The following is a 15,243-nucleotide window of genomic DNA, read 5'->3' as shown; positions in this document are numbered from 1 at the left end:
GGTGAGAGTGGACCGTCCGAATACCTGTAGCGCTCATCGCAGCCGCTATGCTCTCTCTTCTTCGGGGACGTGATGGGGCTCACGGAATCGTTGCTTTCGCGTGGAGAATAGCGGTATAGTTTAGGTTCCTTCGCTTTGGGCTTATTTGGCGCGTTGGGCGAGAGGTAGTTCAACAAACCGGAGAGGCGGAAGAAGCCTTTGGGCGTCTTGTGACCCTTGGCCGATTGCTTCCGCTCGTCGGCCATTGCTGCCAGATGTGGTGATATGTAAGTGCTCGCCTCGTCGAAGCAACAAGGTAGCTATTATGGCTGGCTGCAAGTTCACGACGAATCTGCAGGGTTGTCGTAGCGAAACGGAACTCACAAGTGGTTTTACGTAAGAATTAAATATCTTACTCACAGAACGCGACAAGGCGAAAGACCGCAAGCGATTTGTCTTCTTCTTCTCCACGATGCAAAAATGATGACGATGAACCGTCTCAACTATGGTACGTACCCACACAATGCAAAAAATCGGTAGCAATTCTAGCGTTTTTTTTTCTCGCACGTGAAAAATTTCGTAGACGTGCACGCACTGAAAAATGCGCCATGGCCTTAGCTACTCTCTTCTAAGAACAAAACGTCATAAGTCAACTTTTTGCCGAACTACAAGAATAACGCATGTATATAGAAATCTGCGTGTTCATCAAAAACATCATCAGTACGCCAGTGTCCTTCGCCCTTATGAAGGAATACCTAAGAATTAAAAAAAGATCTGCGGAGTTCCTTTGAACATGCAAAAAACATACTGTAAATATCCGCGAGTATACTAGAGTACAATTGAAAGTTGAAACTGACACGCAAAGAATTTTCTTTCCTCATGGTATTCGTTTTTCTTGAGAGCGATCGCTTCAATCAAGGCCTCTTGGCACTCATTGTACCTGTCTTTCCTGATCGCCGCTGTGCATATCATTATAACTGTTGCTGGGCGCAAAGACAACAGAAATGCCGCCAGTCTTCGTGCAGCAGGCTAAATGAGATAGATGCTTCCTTTCGAATCTGGGTGACGACAAGCATCGTGCTTTCAATCAAGCATACATCAACATGCGGACTCTCAGTCCGCAATCAACGTTTTAATAAGAAGAGTAATCTCCGCCAGAGCAAGTCATGTCCGGGTGAGGGGACTTGCCTTCGTCCGACAAGTTGTCTTGTCGAAACGCTGTTTTCAGGTTGAGCCTTCCCTCCTTCATCCTGGTAAAACTGTCGATATATCCCAGTGTCCATACTCTCGTGACCTCTTCGCCGCCGTTGCGTAGAGTGAAACAAATACGCGTCGGCAGAAACACTCCAGTGCTTCCTTGGCGAGCCCGCTCGTTTCACAGGATTGCGTTTCTTAATGTGCATTTCTTGTGCCATGACACTGAAGACGCCTCTCGGCATAGTCACATTAGCCCACTCTACGTGGCCATGCAGGAGAGAGAGAAGTGGTTCTTGTGGGGAAGGAGAAAAGACTAGCGCTATTCTCTGCAACCCATGCGGGAGCACGGCTCAGCGCCAGCAGGGTGGAGGGGATGGGGTTAAAATAGAGAGAGGGTAGGAGGGAGAAAGGTAGAGGGACGTAGAGATGGAAGCGAAGTAGTGGCCGATCAGGAAGCCCGAGGTGGTGGGATGGCCGTTAGGCCATCCGTCTTTGTAGAAATGTCCTATAGCCTCGCCGAGAGCCGCGACGAGTCGAGGTACTCGACGACACTTAGGAAGGCTGGTAGCTGATTACGAGTGGGGAAGAGGATATCTTCCTGTCGTGAACATGGGAGCCCCAGGCGGTGGAACTCTTGCAGAAGTCGACCGTGGTGCTGCAGGTGAGCAGGGCAGGCCAGCAGGAGGTGCTCGAGAGTTTCTGGTTCACCACAGGAGGCACAGGCTGGCGAGGTGGCTTTCCCAAGGCGGTGCCGGCGGGCTCCCGTCCAGTAGCAGCCAACTCGCAGTCGGAGCAGCAACGAGGCATCCCTTCGTAGGAGGCCGTGCTGTGGAAGGAAAGAAACAAGAGGGGAGCCTAACGAGGGTCACGCAGCCAATTGTCGCGAGCCAAGTATTCGTGAATCTGCCCAAATGCTTTCTTCTCTTTTTTCTTTCCAGGTACACTAATAATCGACTTGATCCTGATCTCGACGGACTCGACCGTGTGTGTTTGGCTCCCGGCAGGCTTCGATCAATGCGCGCTTGTTTGGGTGCCTTAATAAGCTCTCTGTGTGCATTTTCTAGCGATGTGCTTTTGCAAGTTCGGTTGCTTCTTGTAACGTAACGTATTTCTTCATTGCAGCCTGCAAGTGCGGCTGCCGCACTTTGCTGCCGCACTTGTTGTCTTTTTGGAAGAGAGCGAGCTGAGATGGCAGAAAGCGGCGGTGGGAGACACCTAATTTATTGTGGTAGGATGAGTTGCTGGGCGGAAATTTTAGAGCGTAGCTCTTAGTAGACCACTCATGCGGCAGGCGTCGGCGTTGTCTCTCGGAAACGAGTGAACGAGCACAGCGAAAGATGAAGGCGAGAGCGAGAAATGAAAGAATGCGATAAATGAAGAGAGCGCGTGGAGGAAAGCGGAGGGCGAACTGTAGCGGAAACATGAGGTGGAAAGCGAACGAGGAGGGTATGGCGAAAGCGTGAGAAGGAAAGCGTAGTGCCCGCGAGACGGGCTTTGCGGCGATGATGGCTACGAGATGGCGCCAGAGTAGCGCGCGTCGTCTGTATGGAAACAAAGAACTGCATGAGCGGAGGTCTGTCTGCGGCGGCTCCTGTCAATCGCGCCCACGCGTCACGCACGCGTTGCCTCTCATGATCTCTCGATTAGCGAAGTATTCGCGCCACGCTTCGCTCTGTTTGCACCGTGCCGCACGAGAAAGATTGTCCACGCCAGCCAACATATCGCGAATTGAAAACACGTATAGAGCTGCGCTAAAATTTTGCATTAGGGAGTATCGTAATCATCGGTGAATTTTTTACTTCAATTTATTCCTTCACGTTCTCTTCTTTTTCGCTGAAGCATTTTATATTAAGCCGCAACATGAACATACCAATACACTCATAGCTATGCTGGTGAAACGGTTATATGTTCGAACTACACACCTAGGACCTCAAAACTCAATTCTCTTCTGTCTCCTGCTTTTGATAAGAGTGACCGCCACGAATTTCCCGCGGCGAAAACTGAGGGCAGAAAATAGAAAATTGCAGACAAGTAAGTGATATCAGATATGAAAGGAAGAGGATGGCGTGAGCTCCCTTCTTCGGGGGAAGTCAATTCATCCTTCCATATCAAAATGAGACGGTGTAGGATTATCTGTATATATCAAGTAAACTGCTCTACCTTCTTAGACCCTTCTCTTTTTCAGCATTGAAAGTATACAACCTCTATAACATAGTCGCTTAGAAGACTACTTATGATGCATGTATTTCAGCATGCTCAATTTTCAGAAAGTATACCAGCAACATTCGTGACACGTGCGAAGACTTGAGTGGATATGCTGTTGAAAGAAGCTGATTAAGCGTTATTGTAACTTATTTATAAATATTGAGCACACTGTAAATATAATCTTGTGAGGGAAGCTACCACAGTATTTTTCTCCTATGCCCTCGTTTACTGTGGCTTTCCCACGGTAGACGAGGGCATAGGAGAGAAATACTGTGGCAGCCCAATGGCACGTTCTTTTAGGCATTAGTAGTAGAGTACCGACGGCCGCAGACTCTGTCTCTTTCTTTTTCCGTGTCAATATATTTTTTTGCCCAAGTTGGTGCGCAATGCAGATATGTTATTATTAAGCAGCATCTGAAGAAAAAAAATATTATTAAATGTGATGAACTAATGCCAGCATAAAGTCAGGTGTCGCAGTTCTATAAATTTGATTGGAAAGAGCACACTGGCAATGTGCGTGCAATCGTGTTGTTAAACGACGGGTTGCAGGCGCTTATTACGCTAGTTACGCAACTTTGTGCACTTGCCATACAACGTAACATGGTAACAAGGCGGTAGTGGACAGGAAGATAGAGACATGTGAAATCAACGGTGGGCGAATGTCCGTGAAGCCAACGTTTCGGCAAGGAGCTCAGCCACCGTTGATCACTCGAAGCCTCTATCTTGCTGCCTAGCTCTGTCTTTTTGCTAAATTACGCTGTTTGGCATGTGCACAAAGTTACGTAAGTGGCCCTGACGAAGACAACTTCCTCTTAACGAAACCTCGCTTCACAGCCCAATTGTGCGGCCATTGTTGATCACTAAGACGTAATGTTGTGTGTCATAACTCTGACATTACCCTCAATCGTACTGAAAAGCCTGAATTCACATGCTGATAACTTATTTATTGGCAGGAAGAACGCCATGACTCGTGTAGCGATGCACGATCAATTCACTGTTGTTGTTTAGATGTCGATTGTAAAGATAGAGTAGCATTTATGTACACAGCGGCTTTGCACGATGCAATGACGGAAGATTTGTGAAATCAGTTGCAATCACTTTATTGCGAATTCAAACAGTACGCTTATAACCACAAATGCCATGTGAATGGCTTAGACATCTCCCGTGTTACTCATCTGTGAGCATTCAAACAGGATCATGATAATGAGTTTACGAACTAGTACAACAACGCTCGACTTGGTGGTTCGTAGGACGTTATAACTTTTGGTGCGAGGAAGAAAAAAGGAACGTAAGTAAATAAAGGTTCCTAGATAAATATGGGGTTGTGGTAACGAGGAGGAGGAGGATGAAGAGAAGGAAGGGAAGGTAGGGTGGTCAACCAGACGCACGTTCGGTTTCCTACCCTACACTGGGGAAGGGGTTTAAGGGATGAAAAGAAAGAAAGGAGAGGAAGCGAAGACGGCACTCTTAGTATGAACACGAGCGGTTGTCCATCACTTCACGTCTACAATCGGTCCCTGAGGCCAATCGATTTCATGGATGGTAGCAGTGCCCGTGTCGATTTGTTGTAGCAATAAAGTTTATGGAGCTTATCAAAGTGTAATGTTGTGCTAGTTGGTGAATAGCTTAAGAAGGAAGTGTGGGGCTAAGCTAAAGATACCTTAAGAAATAAGAAAACAGAGACATTGCGCCACTTATTTCCCCCGGTAATTTTACTCTGCGCCACACATCCGTCTTATTTTATAGAGCTCCTTATGTGCGAATGGCACAGAAACCCAGTAAAGCGTTAATGCAGTACCTCAAGTCGACAGGTCTCAGCGACCGTTTGGAGACTCGACCCGAACCTTCAACTGTATGCGAAATTGTGCTCTCACTCTCTTCATGCTCATACCCCATTCATCCAGCGCAGGTATAGCAAACCGGACGTGCCTCTTGTTAACCTCCCTGCCATTCCACGCTTCTATTTCTCTCTCTTAGGTGCGCCAAGTAACCATTAGAGTCTATATTTTGCTGGAAAATCTAAGCACCCGAAATAGCGTGCTCTTCCTTTCCGACGAAATGCCGAGCCCGTTGAAGATTGTTTTCCCGGACGAAGGCGTTTTTTTCTTGCTGCATTCGTGAGCATTCCGAGCTCTCAAGACGCCGCCGTATTCACGTCACGTTGCTCATAGTGGCTGCACAATCCAAAAAAATGTAATGCGTTTCTGTAGGTTTATCTCAGTTTCTTTAGGAGGGGCCCATTTCTCCAGAAACTCAAGGCATATCTTAGCACTTGAGAGCTGTCTCATCCCACACTACCATCTCTTTTTATTGCCACATGTATTTCTTCTGCCAGCATCAAGACCGGCCATTCGCAGCACGTTTTCAGCTTCCGTATGCAAAAAAGGCGACCCAGCTGCATCCGACTCACGACAAGCTTCGTAAGCTTTTGCTCAGGAAAGCAGCAACTCATCTTGTTCGCCACCGTCAGCTTATTCTTGAGCCTTCTCATTCATTTTAATGTTCTGTTGCAGGCTTTTATGAAAGCCGACCTTGGCACCGACGGTTTCTTTTTCCGTGGGAACTTACGTGAGCAAGAAGAAAGGTGCATGTGCAGAAATGACGGAAATGGAATGGTGGCGTCGTAGAAAACGAATGTTCATTCCCTAACTGGGGAGCGACATGTCCGGTGGCGGTGGCAATGAGTCGAATAACGCTGGCTGCTTTCGGCCTTTGGTATCTACATCTCAGCAGTGCTTACCAACAAGCCAAAACTGGTAAGTGTTAATAATCATATTATATTTACTTCTTATGATTGTTCCGCAGCGTGTATATTTGTAGAGAGCTTCTTAAAGACAAAATTTCTCAGTTATGTGTATTACTAATCTATACGAGACGTGCTTAATGATTCAGTTCCTGAGCGCGAACATTGTGCCGTCAAACTGTTTGTCAATTTTATGTTTTTACATGCACAGGTTTCGAATCGAACGGGTTCTAAGGTTCACAATAACAGGTTCGATTTCTTACATTCATGATTTTGAATAGAAGTGTTTTTGTGAGGCTATAATCACGTGCACTGGAAACTTAAGCCACACAGGAGCTGTAAACAACACAGCAAGCGTAGTAGCACCGATGTGCAAAGTTGACGCACACGAATTATGATCGCACTTCTACAGCCATGACGAAGCGTCAACCTCCGCTGCGATGTCACCGGCAGGCGCATGCTGTTAAACAGCCGTTTCAGCAAACTACCAATTTTCTGCCTCTCTTTTCACTTGTAGTAGATATCATTCTTTTTTTATAAGGCACACACATGTGCGCAATGAAAGTCATAGCCATATTGTGAGTGGTGACCTTTTTTGAGTGGTGAAAGAGCTGCAAAGTATTCCCAACTTGAAGGCGCAGCGCAACGGGACAAGGCATAGTCTGGGAGCCTGTGCCCTCTCCAGTGCGCTGCGCATGTTTCAGTTGCCCAGCTACATTAAAATATGCTTTCAGTCGTTAACAGTGTTGAGAGTGGCCACTTACCAGAAAAATCGGTGTTATGTACTCAAGAAACATTCGTTCGAGGAACCAATGCATTTGCCTCCCCAGCTGCAGGCCTCAGTGTTTTCGAAAATTTTCTCATCTCACTAGAACAAGGCGCGTTCGCGTCCGTGGAGAAATGAGTCACGCAGCTTCGTCACTCCCGTCGCAGCGTCAGTGTGGAAGTCTCTATAAAATCCTATGGCAAGTCAACAATAAAGCTACATTTCGCTGATAACACTCAAATACGTCAATGCCAACTCAAACGTATAGGCAGCTGTAGCATATGCGTTCCACTATGTTCGATTTGTGAAACAATCCTGCATCTTTGTTTCTATTTGTCGAGAATGTGGTACGTTCAATCCTCCGGTCACAAGCCGCATCATTGGAGGAACACCCGTGGACGCCGGCGTATTCCCATGGAACGTGGCCCTGAGACGAATACTGCCTGGAAGGCGTATCGGCAACCACTTCTGTGGAGGCACATTGCTGAGCAAGGAGTGGGTAGTGACTGCGGCGCACTGCGTAGATAGGTGATTAAGCCTTTGTTTCGATACCTTGCCAACCTAGCTCTGACGGCGTTACGGCGTTGATACCTGCTGAGAACACTGCCACGGCGGGTAGCGCCGTGGCAGCTCAATGGCTATGGCGTTGAGATATAACAAGGTCGCGGGTTCGATTTCTGCCATGGTGGTTGCATGACAATGGGAGCGGGATGCTAAGAAGCTCATGCACTGTGCACTGGGTGCACGTTAAAGGATACCAGGTGACTGCAAAATTAATCGGAGTAGTCCACTAAGGCGTACCTTGTAATCGAATTGGGGTTTTGGGACGTAAAACCCTTGAATGTTTTCTATTCAATTTTAGCACGCGGCGCGAATGGGACGAAGACAGGAGACAACAAATTCAGAGGTCTATACCGCTCATCCACAAGGCAGCGCAATTCCTGGGTATTTCTGTTCTCTTGTCTTGGTCCCGATCGAGCTGGATCTTCCCCGAGTGTAAACCAAATACCCCAAGTCAATGTTTTATTCCTACCGGTGATCCTTAAATGGACTCCGCAACACAACTGTTAATCCTTGCTGGCATTTATATCCTTTGTGATCTTTTTTTACTCAATACGTGTGCATCGGGGTGCGTACAAACTCACCATTGAACATGAGGCTAGCTGCTCCGTATATCAGCTGCTCCTTCAGTTGCTGCTCTCCTTATAGCTCCTTATAAAGCTCCTTAACTCCTTAAATAGCTGCTCCTTAAGGAGGTAGCTGCTCCTTATATCACAACGGTTGAAAAGCCGTGCCATCATTAGACTAGCCCCCCCCCCCCCCCCCCCCCCGGCCAAGTGAAAACGTGACGCTAAGTCCACTGCAATGCGGCAATTGCTGCCTGCTTTACAATAGAAGCACCATTTATTAGGTGGTGTTACTTGAACATGTCAGTTTATGAAGTGAAATAAATGCCACGAAAAAAAGAAGAAGCAATCTACCGTTTGATCGCAGCCATCGGCCATGTGACATGGCAGAAGCTAAGCGGCCTTATTAACGGTCTGTAATCTGGAGGGAGACCAATTGGGAGCTGCGAGTGCTCATGGCCTTCATTCTGCCCCAGAATACGCTCAAGTATTTGTCTTGCGCAAGAGGGTTACAGCCAATGTTCCCGCAGCACATAATCCTTTTTAATCATACGATAACGTGCAGTGCACATGAAACGATCAATTGCCTTAAGTCTCTCCTTGTGTCTTGGCATCATGACCATAACTAATATATGGAGTCCACAAACTACCTGTTTATTATAGCTGACGTTTTTTTTCATTGCGATTTCCAAGGTGTCTTATTTTGCGGATTCAACAATATTTTATCAAATTCTAAAAAATTTAGATATGTGTGCCTCTTCTAATTTCTTATGTAAATGTGAAACTAGTTATATGTTCAACTGCGATATTGTATTCATCTAGAAGCCTGCATATACACTCGCGTCATCAATGTCGTATTTTCAGCCGTATGTCCGAATTTTCATACAATCTTTATAATCCCTTCAGTGACATCGTACCAAGTGAAATCGCCATTGTTCTTCGTGGGAACCACACCAACTACATGAGGCCTGAAACTGAAGTTCTCTCTCCGGATGCGGTAAGATCGGCGTTGCCAAACCTACGATAGTTCCGGGAAACACGACACTCAGAGACAACTTTCGCATTTCGCGCTTATGGCTCACACAGCCATTCTGGCAATGTTGGAAAAGCATCCTTGAATTGATAATTTTTAGTGACACTTTCAGAAAAAGCATCATCGTCAAAGTATCTTGGCGGCTAAGCACAGTGACGAAACACTCAGCTAGATGTTCTATTGCTCTCAGATAGGTCGGTGACTTGCCCCGTTTTAAGAAACGTGGCATCCGCTATGTCATCCCAAGGCGAAAATGTTTGGAAATATATGTTATCTATATAAAGCAAACCGAACCGATATAGTAAACTAGGAAACTTAAAAAAAAAAGCAGCTTGCAGTATCGGCGACATGAGAAAGTGAAAGTTTGTACTTGCGTCAACGTTCTTAGCGGCTGCTTTAGCACGGTCTTCCAAGTAGGCAAAGCCCACCTGTTGTTAGATGAAGCTTACGCCAACTCTATTCTAGCGAAAGGCAGCCAAAAAGGCGTTCTTTTCAGTGTCCTCTCGATGACCTCACAGTACTCTGAAGTTAGTTTTTACCGTGTTGCCAATATTCATTGGTTTTCAACTCTTCCTTATTTTCATGCCTAACCAAAGTTTGCATCTGCAGTCTTCAGAGCATGCTGGGTGTAGCGGCCTCAGTAAAGATTTCCCCGCGGTGTGATATCACTCAGGGCCACATATAAAAAAAGACAGATTTGAAGGTATGGACATGTAAAAATGCTGTCTAATAGAAGCGTTGGTGCTAATTCGCACTTTACAAAAATTATACACAAATATAGACTACTAAACAGCAATGAGAGCGAGAGATGAGCATTTGAAAACAATAAAACACTACAAAAACAATACTTTCGTGTTGCGTGATATACATGAAAGGACTGCACAATTTCTGTTAAAATATATGATGTGTGGAAAAAAGGAGTGAAACGGCAGCTGCGCTACAGTTGATTGCATCAGCCTTATAGCAGCAGTCACTTATATCTTAAGACCATCGTCTGAAATCCATGTCTTGTCTTGGTCTTTTGCACTTGCCTCGGATGCGCATCATCTGCTTTGGACATTCTTTGGGACACCACGCGTTAATGTAACGCGCATATGCAGAAAATGATTTATAAAAGGTCATTTATAAGGAAATAAATTTTAAGTCTTTTTTTTTCAAAACTGCATGAAAGACGTCTGCATGCTTTTAATTTCGTTCCTTCATTTCATTGCGTGGCAACCCATGCGAAAAAATAAAATATTGTGCGCAAGTATCATACGTCACGAGAATGAGTCCACTGCCTATATACTTGTGTCGGCGTACATATACGCCTTAAACGCGACGCATTTTTCTCACGCAACCGATTTTTGTTGCAGATTCACTACCACTATTATCATGGAGTGTCACTCGATGTTGCGCTTCTGCACATCGAACAGACGGTGCACGGCGTGGAAATACTGTCTCGCGTTACTCCACTCTGCTTGCCTTCTCAAGAAGCAAACTTCGTCAGCGCCTACTGCGTGATTACTGGATCGGGAATACAAAGTGAGACGAGTACACTTGCCTACGCTCGCTTGATGTCTCTCCTGTAATTCAATCACGTTAGATAACTCTTTGCGTTATAAAGTTACTCTTCAAAAAGTGGGACCAACTCTTGTGACGCTATCGCTGTTAACACACACCTTTAGTAAGTGGGAATTTTGTCTATAGTGATGCTGAGCCTTGACGCCGAGCCACCACTCAGGCGCTACTATTATTAGCCCCGCAATTAGCACCACTAGGTGTTAATTAGGCCATGTTGCTAATCGTCACGAAAGCTAAGATATTTCGTAAAGGGTAAGTGATAAAACAGGACCGATTGGTTATCTTAGAGTGAAAGTCAGCTAGATGGGTACTACGCAGTGTTTGTGCACGAGATATTATCATTCGAAAGAACTGATGGAGGTATTTATTTATAGAAAAGCTAAGAGCTGGGAGGAAGAAAAGAGGAACGAAAGAGGGGTGCAGCATGACGATGATACAAATGGAAAGATAAAAAAAGAACTAAAAGCACTCTGTGAATGATCGTTGATGGTTGCCACATAAGATGCTAGTCTACCTCTCTCTCTCTCTCTCTCTCTCTCTCTCTCTTGCGAGTAGATATATAGGAGTGGTCGTAATTAGGGCTGTTCTCATGGCCGATGATGTGTGCTTATGACGATGTGTGACAAGGGCATGCAAGAACTCATTTTAGTGTCAAACTTGTGCAGACGCCAATGGGGACCGTTTGGTAGCGCCCAGTGCTCGGATGTGAAGCTCTGTATCACACCAGCAAGCAGGCAGTTAGTATCAGCCTTTGAAGAAAGCAATGCGTACTACGGTGCAATAAACTAAGGCAGCTCTTGTCTGGGTGTCCGCAAGTTCATTGCTTACCGACCGCTGTGCCGAAATAGGAGTTGGAATTTATTTCCACGGGAGCCTCTTTGTTGTGTAATGTCCATAAGTCCTGCGACATCTAGGGAAGATTGTATTAAGGGCCTCGTCTTAAACTTTATGCGCCAATTTGCAACGGAAGTCTGAAAGTCGCAAAGCATTCAAAGGAAGTGACCGTATAATAACAATGGGGTGAACTCCTACGTATATGCAAAATATGTACATCATCGAAAATGAATGCTCTGAGATTGCAGCCGAATTCGGCCAGTGCAGCTTTGAAGTATTCGATTGCTTAATATGTCATACACGTTGAACAGCTCGAACACTTCCTCAAAGGAGGAAACTAATGGGAAACTGCTATAGCAAGATGGTGCCCCATTCAATGTGCTGTACTTGCAGGTGATGGCACCCAGCCAAGGACGCTTATGCATGTCGGTATGCCTGTGCTGCCACACCAATACTGCGCCCGTTTCGTCGGTGAAAGGGCTGTTGCAGTGGGCATCATGTGCGCTGGCCAACTGGGAAAGCAACAAGGAGCCTGTTTTGTGAGTCGAAATGTCCTGCATAACGCGCAGTTCCTTGCAAAATCTTGTCATTTGTTGCTCGAGGACCGTACCGCTTCTCCTGCCACTCGACACCTTTGCACACAGTTTTTATCAAAAGTACAAATGCCATTGCCGGCGTAAGAGGACTTGTCGGCGAGCAACGTGCGGGGGTTTCTCCCGACGAAGGAGCATCTCTGCGAAAGGTTTGCATGTAATAGCAAGATTTCCTGTAAAATTGTTCTTAGACCGTACTGCTTGTATCTTGCATTCCAATGATGCGTAGAATGAGTACATTCATCTCTGCATCTTCGGAGCTTCAGGAAATAAAATAAAATCTACAGCATGTTAACCACAAATAGTGAACTCCTGAGTGTCAAGGTTCATGCATTTCAGACGGCGAATGCGACGACGTCACCCCGATAGCTTACATTTTGATGAATCGATCTGTTAACCACAACCTTCCTCGTGCATGACGTTGAACACAGCTCCGACGATGGTTGTCAGCGGCGCTGTTGTTCTTACGCGTAAGTCTCCTCTCTTGCCGTATGCCATGTGCTGCGCTGGCAAGCTGAACCTTATCAATCTATCGATATATTTCAAGAGCTAAAATAGCATTGCCGGATATTTTTGTGGATGACAGCAACACATGATGTTTCCTTTCGTGCACAGGGTGACTCTGGTGGGCCACTGCAGTGTACTTTTGACCATCACGTGTGGTTCCTGGCTGGCGTAATATCGCGGGGCGACTGCACCAGGACGCATCAGATGCCCCTTCAGCTGACCAGGGCCGCTGTTTTGGCGCAGTGGATTCTTCACGTGACTGGGGGCTCCCATGAGACGACCCCTTCATGGGACGCTGCACCGAATGTGTTGGGTCAAGACAAGGCTTTGCAAATGAACTTGAGGCTTTAAAGAACCAAGCAACTGACCAGGACAGTGTTTAACTTATCTCAAGGGTAGCTTTTGCGTGCACAGTGTCTAGATTAATATGCAAAATTTAAATAAAAAACTTTTTTTTTATAATGAAACCAGTAGAAAACTAAAAGAATTATCGCAAGTGGAAACTTCGGCATTACGTATGCTTACGTACCATGTCACAGCACATCGCTTCAGATGCCACTATTCAACTCAAATGAGTTGTGTTTCTGTCCAAAAAGATTTTGCCATTGTTCTATTATCATCAGTAACAGGCTAAATATGGTTTCCGCCGGGACAAAAGCTTAAGCTAATGCCCGGCACTGCAAGATCTTGGCGACTGCGCGACTTCTATTATTGGTTTAGCTCGGCCCAAATGTCCCATACGATGCCGTAAACATCGGAGGCCTCGGGGTGAATCAATCTTGTCTTGGGAAACTCACTTTTTCTGGCGACTTTTCTTTGTTACCTTTCTTTTCAGTAAACGACTTAGAAATGGTACTTCGTGGCCTGACGAAATCGTCGTCTCAGTGAGCAACCTTTTTATCAGTGTTCCAAGCATGCAACTGTTAAATTTCTTTGTCTCAATAACACTGTAGATTTACATAGTTTTTGGACCTACCTGCTTGTGACGTCGTGAATTCATTGCAAAGGTAATAGATGAAGTGACACACTCCGAGAAACAATCACTGAGTAATCCTGACTTCAAGGATGCATGTACACAAACCTGTTTCACACAGAATAATTCACAGTGAATCGTTAACGCGCGTTTATTAGACTCTTGAAATAATTATGCTTGTCATTAAAGGTCACGTGACTGCTACACTTGGTAGCGGGATTATTTTAAATGTACGCCGTGTCTCACCGCCATGCTTTTAAGCCGACGCTCAGCGTGCGACAACAGAAACAATATTCAATATTTAAAGCGAAGGGGCTCAAGAATGCAAATCGCTAACACAGACACACAAACACGCGCGCGCGCGAGATCGGAAACAGCGCCACAAACCAAGACTCAACAGGTGATAAAGCGTTTTATTTAAGTGCGTTTCTATGCATACATATACGTGGAGCAAATGGCCTGTCTCGACAACCTCCTTCAAGAACTATACACACTTCATACCAATGGTTTATTAACATGAGGACCTGCTAACATGAGACCTAATCTAATATGCGATACAGTGCTCTCCTGCTCAACCTGAAATCGTGTATTTGATACCCTACAGCGGAGGCCGCATACTGTTAGGGACGAAATGCAGAGGCTCTCATGTAGTTAGATTAAGGTGAACGTTAAAGAACCCCAGGTTTTCAAAAAAAAAATTTACTCGCCATCCCGCATCTGCGAAAGTGGCTGTTCGATGAAGCTGATGAAAACCACCACTCTGCTACTGAGGGGGGTATGCAACGCTTTATGGCTTTAGAGTAATGATGATAACGCTATTTTATAGTAATGGTAGTGCAGTAACGGGAGGAATGGTAATTTTGACAGCACACCGCCGCCAATAGCTGTGTTATGACAACAATCAAATCAGTTGATAGGCTGGTTATTTTACATACGAGAAACACTAGGGACGTCCCTCCTCACGTCGCAAGCTGCCGTTGCCGTGGCAGCTCGCACAATCGTAATCTTTCACGGGAAACGTAGGCTGCGGAGAGAGCTACGTGCTTCGAATTGTTATCAGCAGCGCCTTATCATTGAAACGTACGCTGTTCTGTATCTTCTATGTGTGATTCCAAAGAATGTATGCACTGTACGCTTATCTTTGCCAAAGGCTTGTAGTGTCTGCCTTAGGGGGGTATGAGCCATTACTCTGCACCGCACTGTCGCCGGCATCGGTCCACTATTGTTTCCTGTCGACGTTAGGTTACAAAGAAATCCCGGGATCCTAGTTATAGACAGCTTTGCTGTAAAATATTCCGGAGCTGTTCCCTGAGACATCCCTCATAGCCCGCATGTTGTTTTGGTACGTTGAAACGAATCAATCGACTTTAGAAACAAAACAGGCTAGCAGAGCCGTATGCCTTTATTTTATATTTCCTTTATTGTTTTTTAATCATTATATACGCAGTGGCAAGTTATACAATTGAAAAAAAGAAAAGGCACAGGCAAGTCCGATGATGGCAATCTAGTTGATTTATATGATTTTTTTTTTGTGCGTGAGGTGCATCGAAGCACAAGTGTTGCTGTAACCTCTGCTTTGAATCGTATTTTCTGCCTATGAGACGGGGATCTTTAGAAAGTGCAAGTAGGTAGGTGCTATCATGCTCAGTATGAGCTGCAGCGCGAAAACGCGTGGCAAAGCGGTCGCGCGTTGTATATAGCTCATACTGGGCGCAATACTACA

General features: G+C 45.7%; 1 protein-coding gene across 1 annotated transcript; it reads left to right on the top strand.

The window, feature by feature from the left end:
• The first annotated feature begins 5,872 nt into the window (after positions 1 to 5,872).
• On the top strand, positions 5,873 to 13,402 carry LOC142582485 (brain-specific serine protease 4-like). The gene is made up of 6 exons (XM_075692269.1): positions 5,873 to 6,137; positions 7,232 to 7,418; positions 8,924 to 9,014; positions 10,406 to 10,574; positions 11,841 to 11,986; positions 12,656 to 13,402. The coding sequence occupies exons 1-6, from the start codon at positions 6,062 to 6,064 to the stop codon at positions 12,896 to 12,898; spliced, it is 912 nt and encodes a 303-aa protein (XP_075548384.1). The 5' UTR covers positions 5,873 to 6,061; the 3' UTR covers positions 12,899 to 13,402.
• The last annotated feature ends 1,841 nt before the right edge of the window (positions 13,403 to 15,243 follow it).

Source organism: Dermacentor variabilis, chromosome 5 (assembly GCF_050947875.1).
Source record: "Dermacentor variabilis isolate Ectoservices chromosome 5, ASM5094787v1, whole genome shotgun sequence".
In the NCBI taxonomy this organism is placed as follows: Eukaryota; Metazoa; Arthropoda; class Arachnida; order Ixodida; family Ixodidae; genus Dermacentor; species Dermacentor variabilis.
The sequence above is the reverse complement of the archived record's forward strand: the minus strand, read 5'-3'. Positions and strand labels throughout refer to the sequence as shown.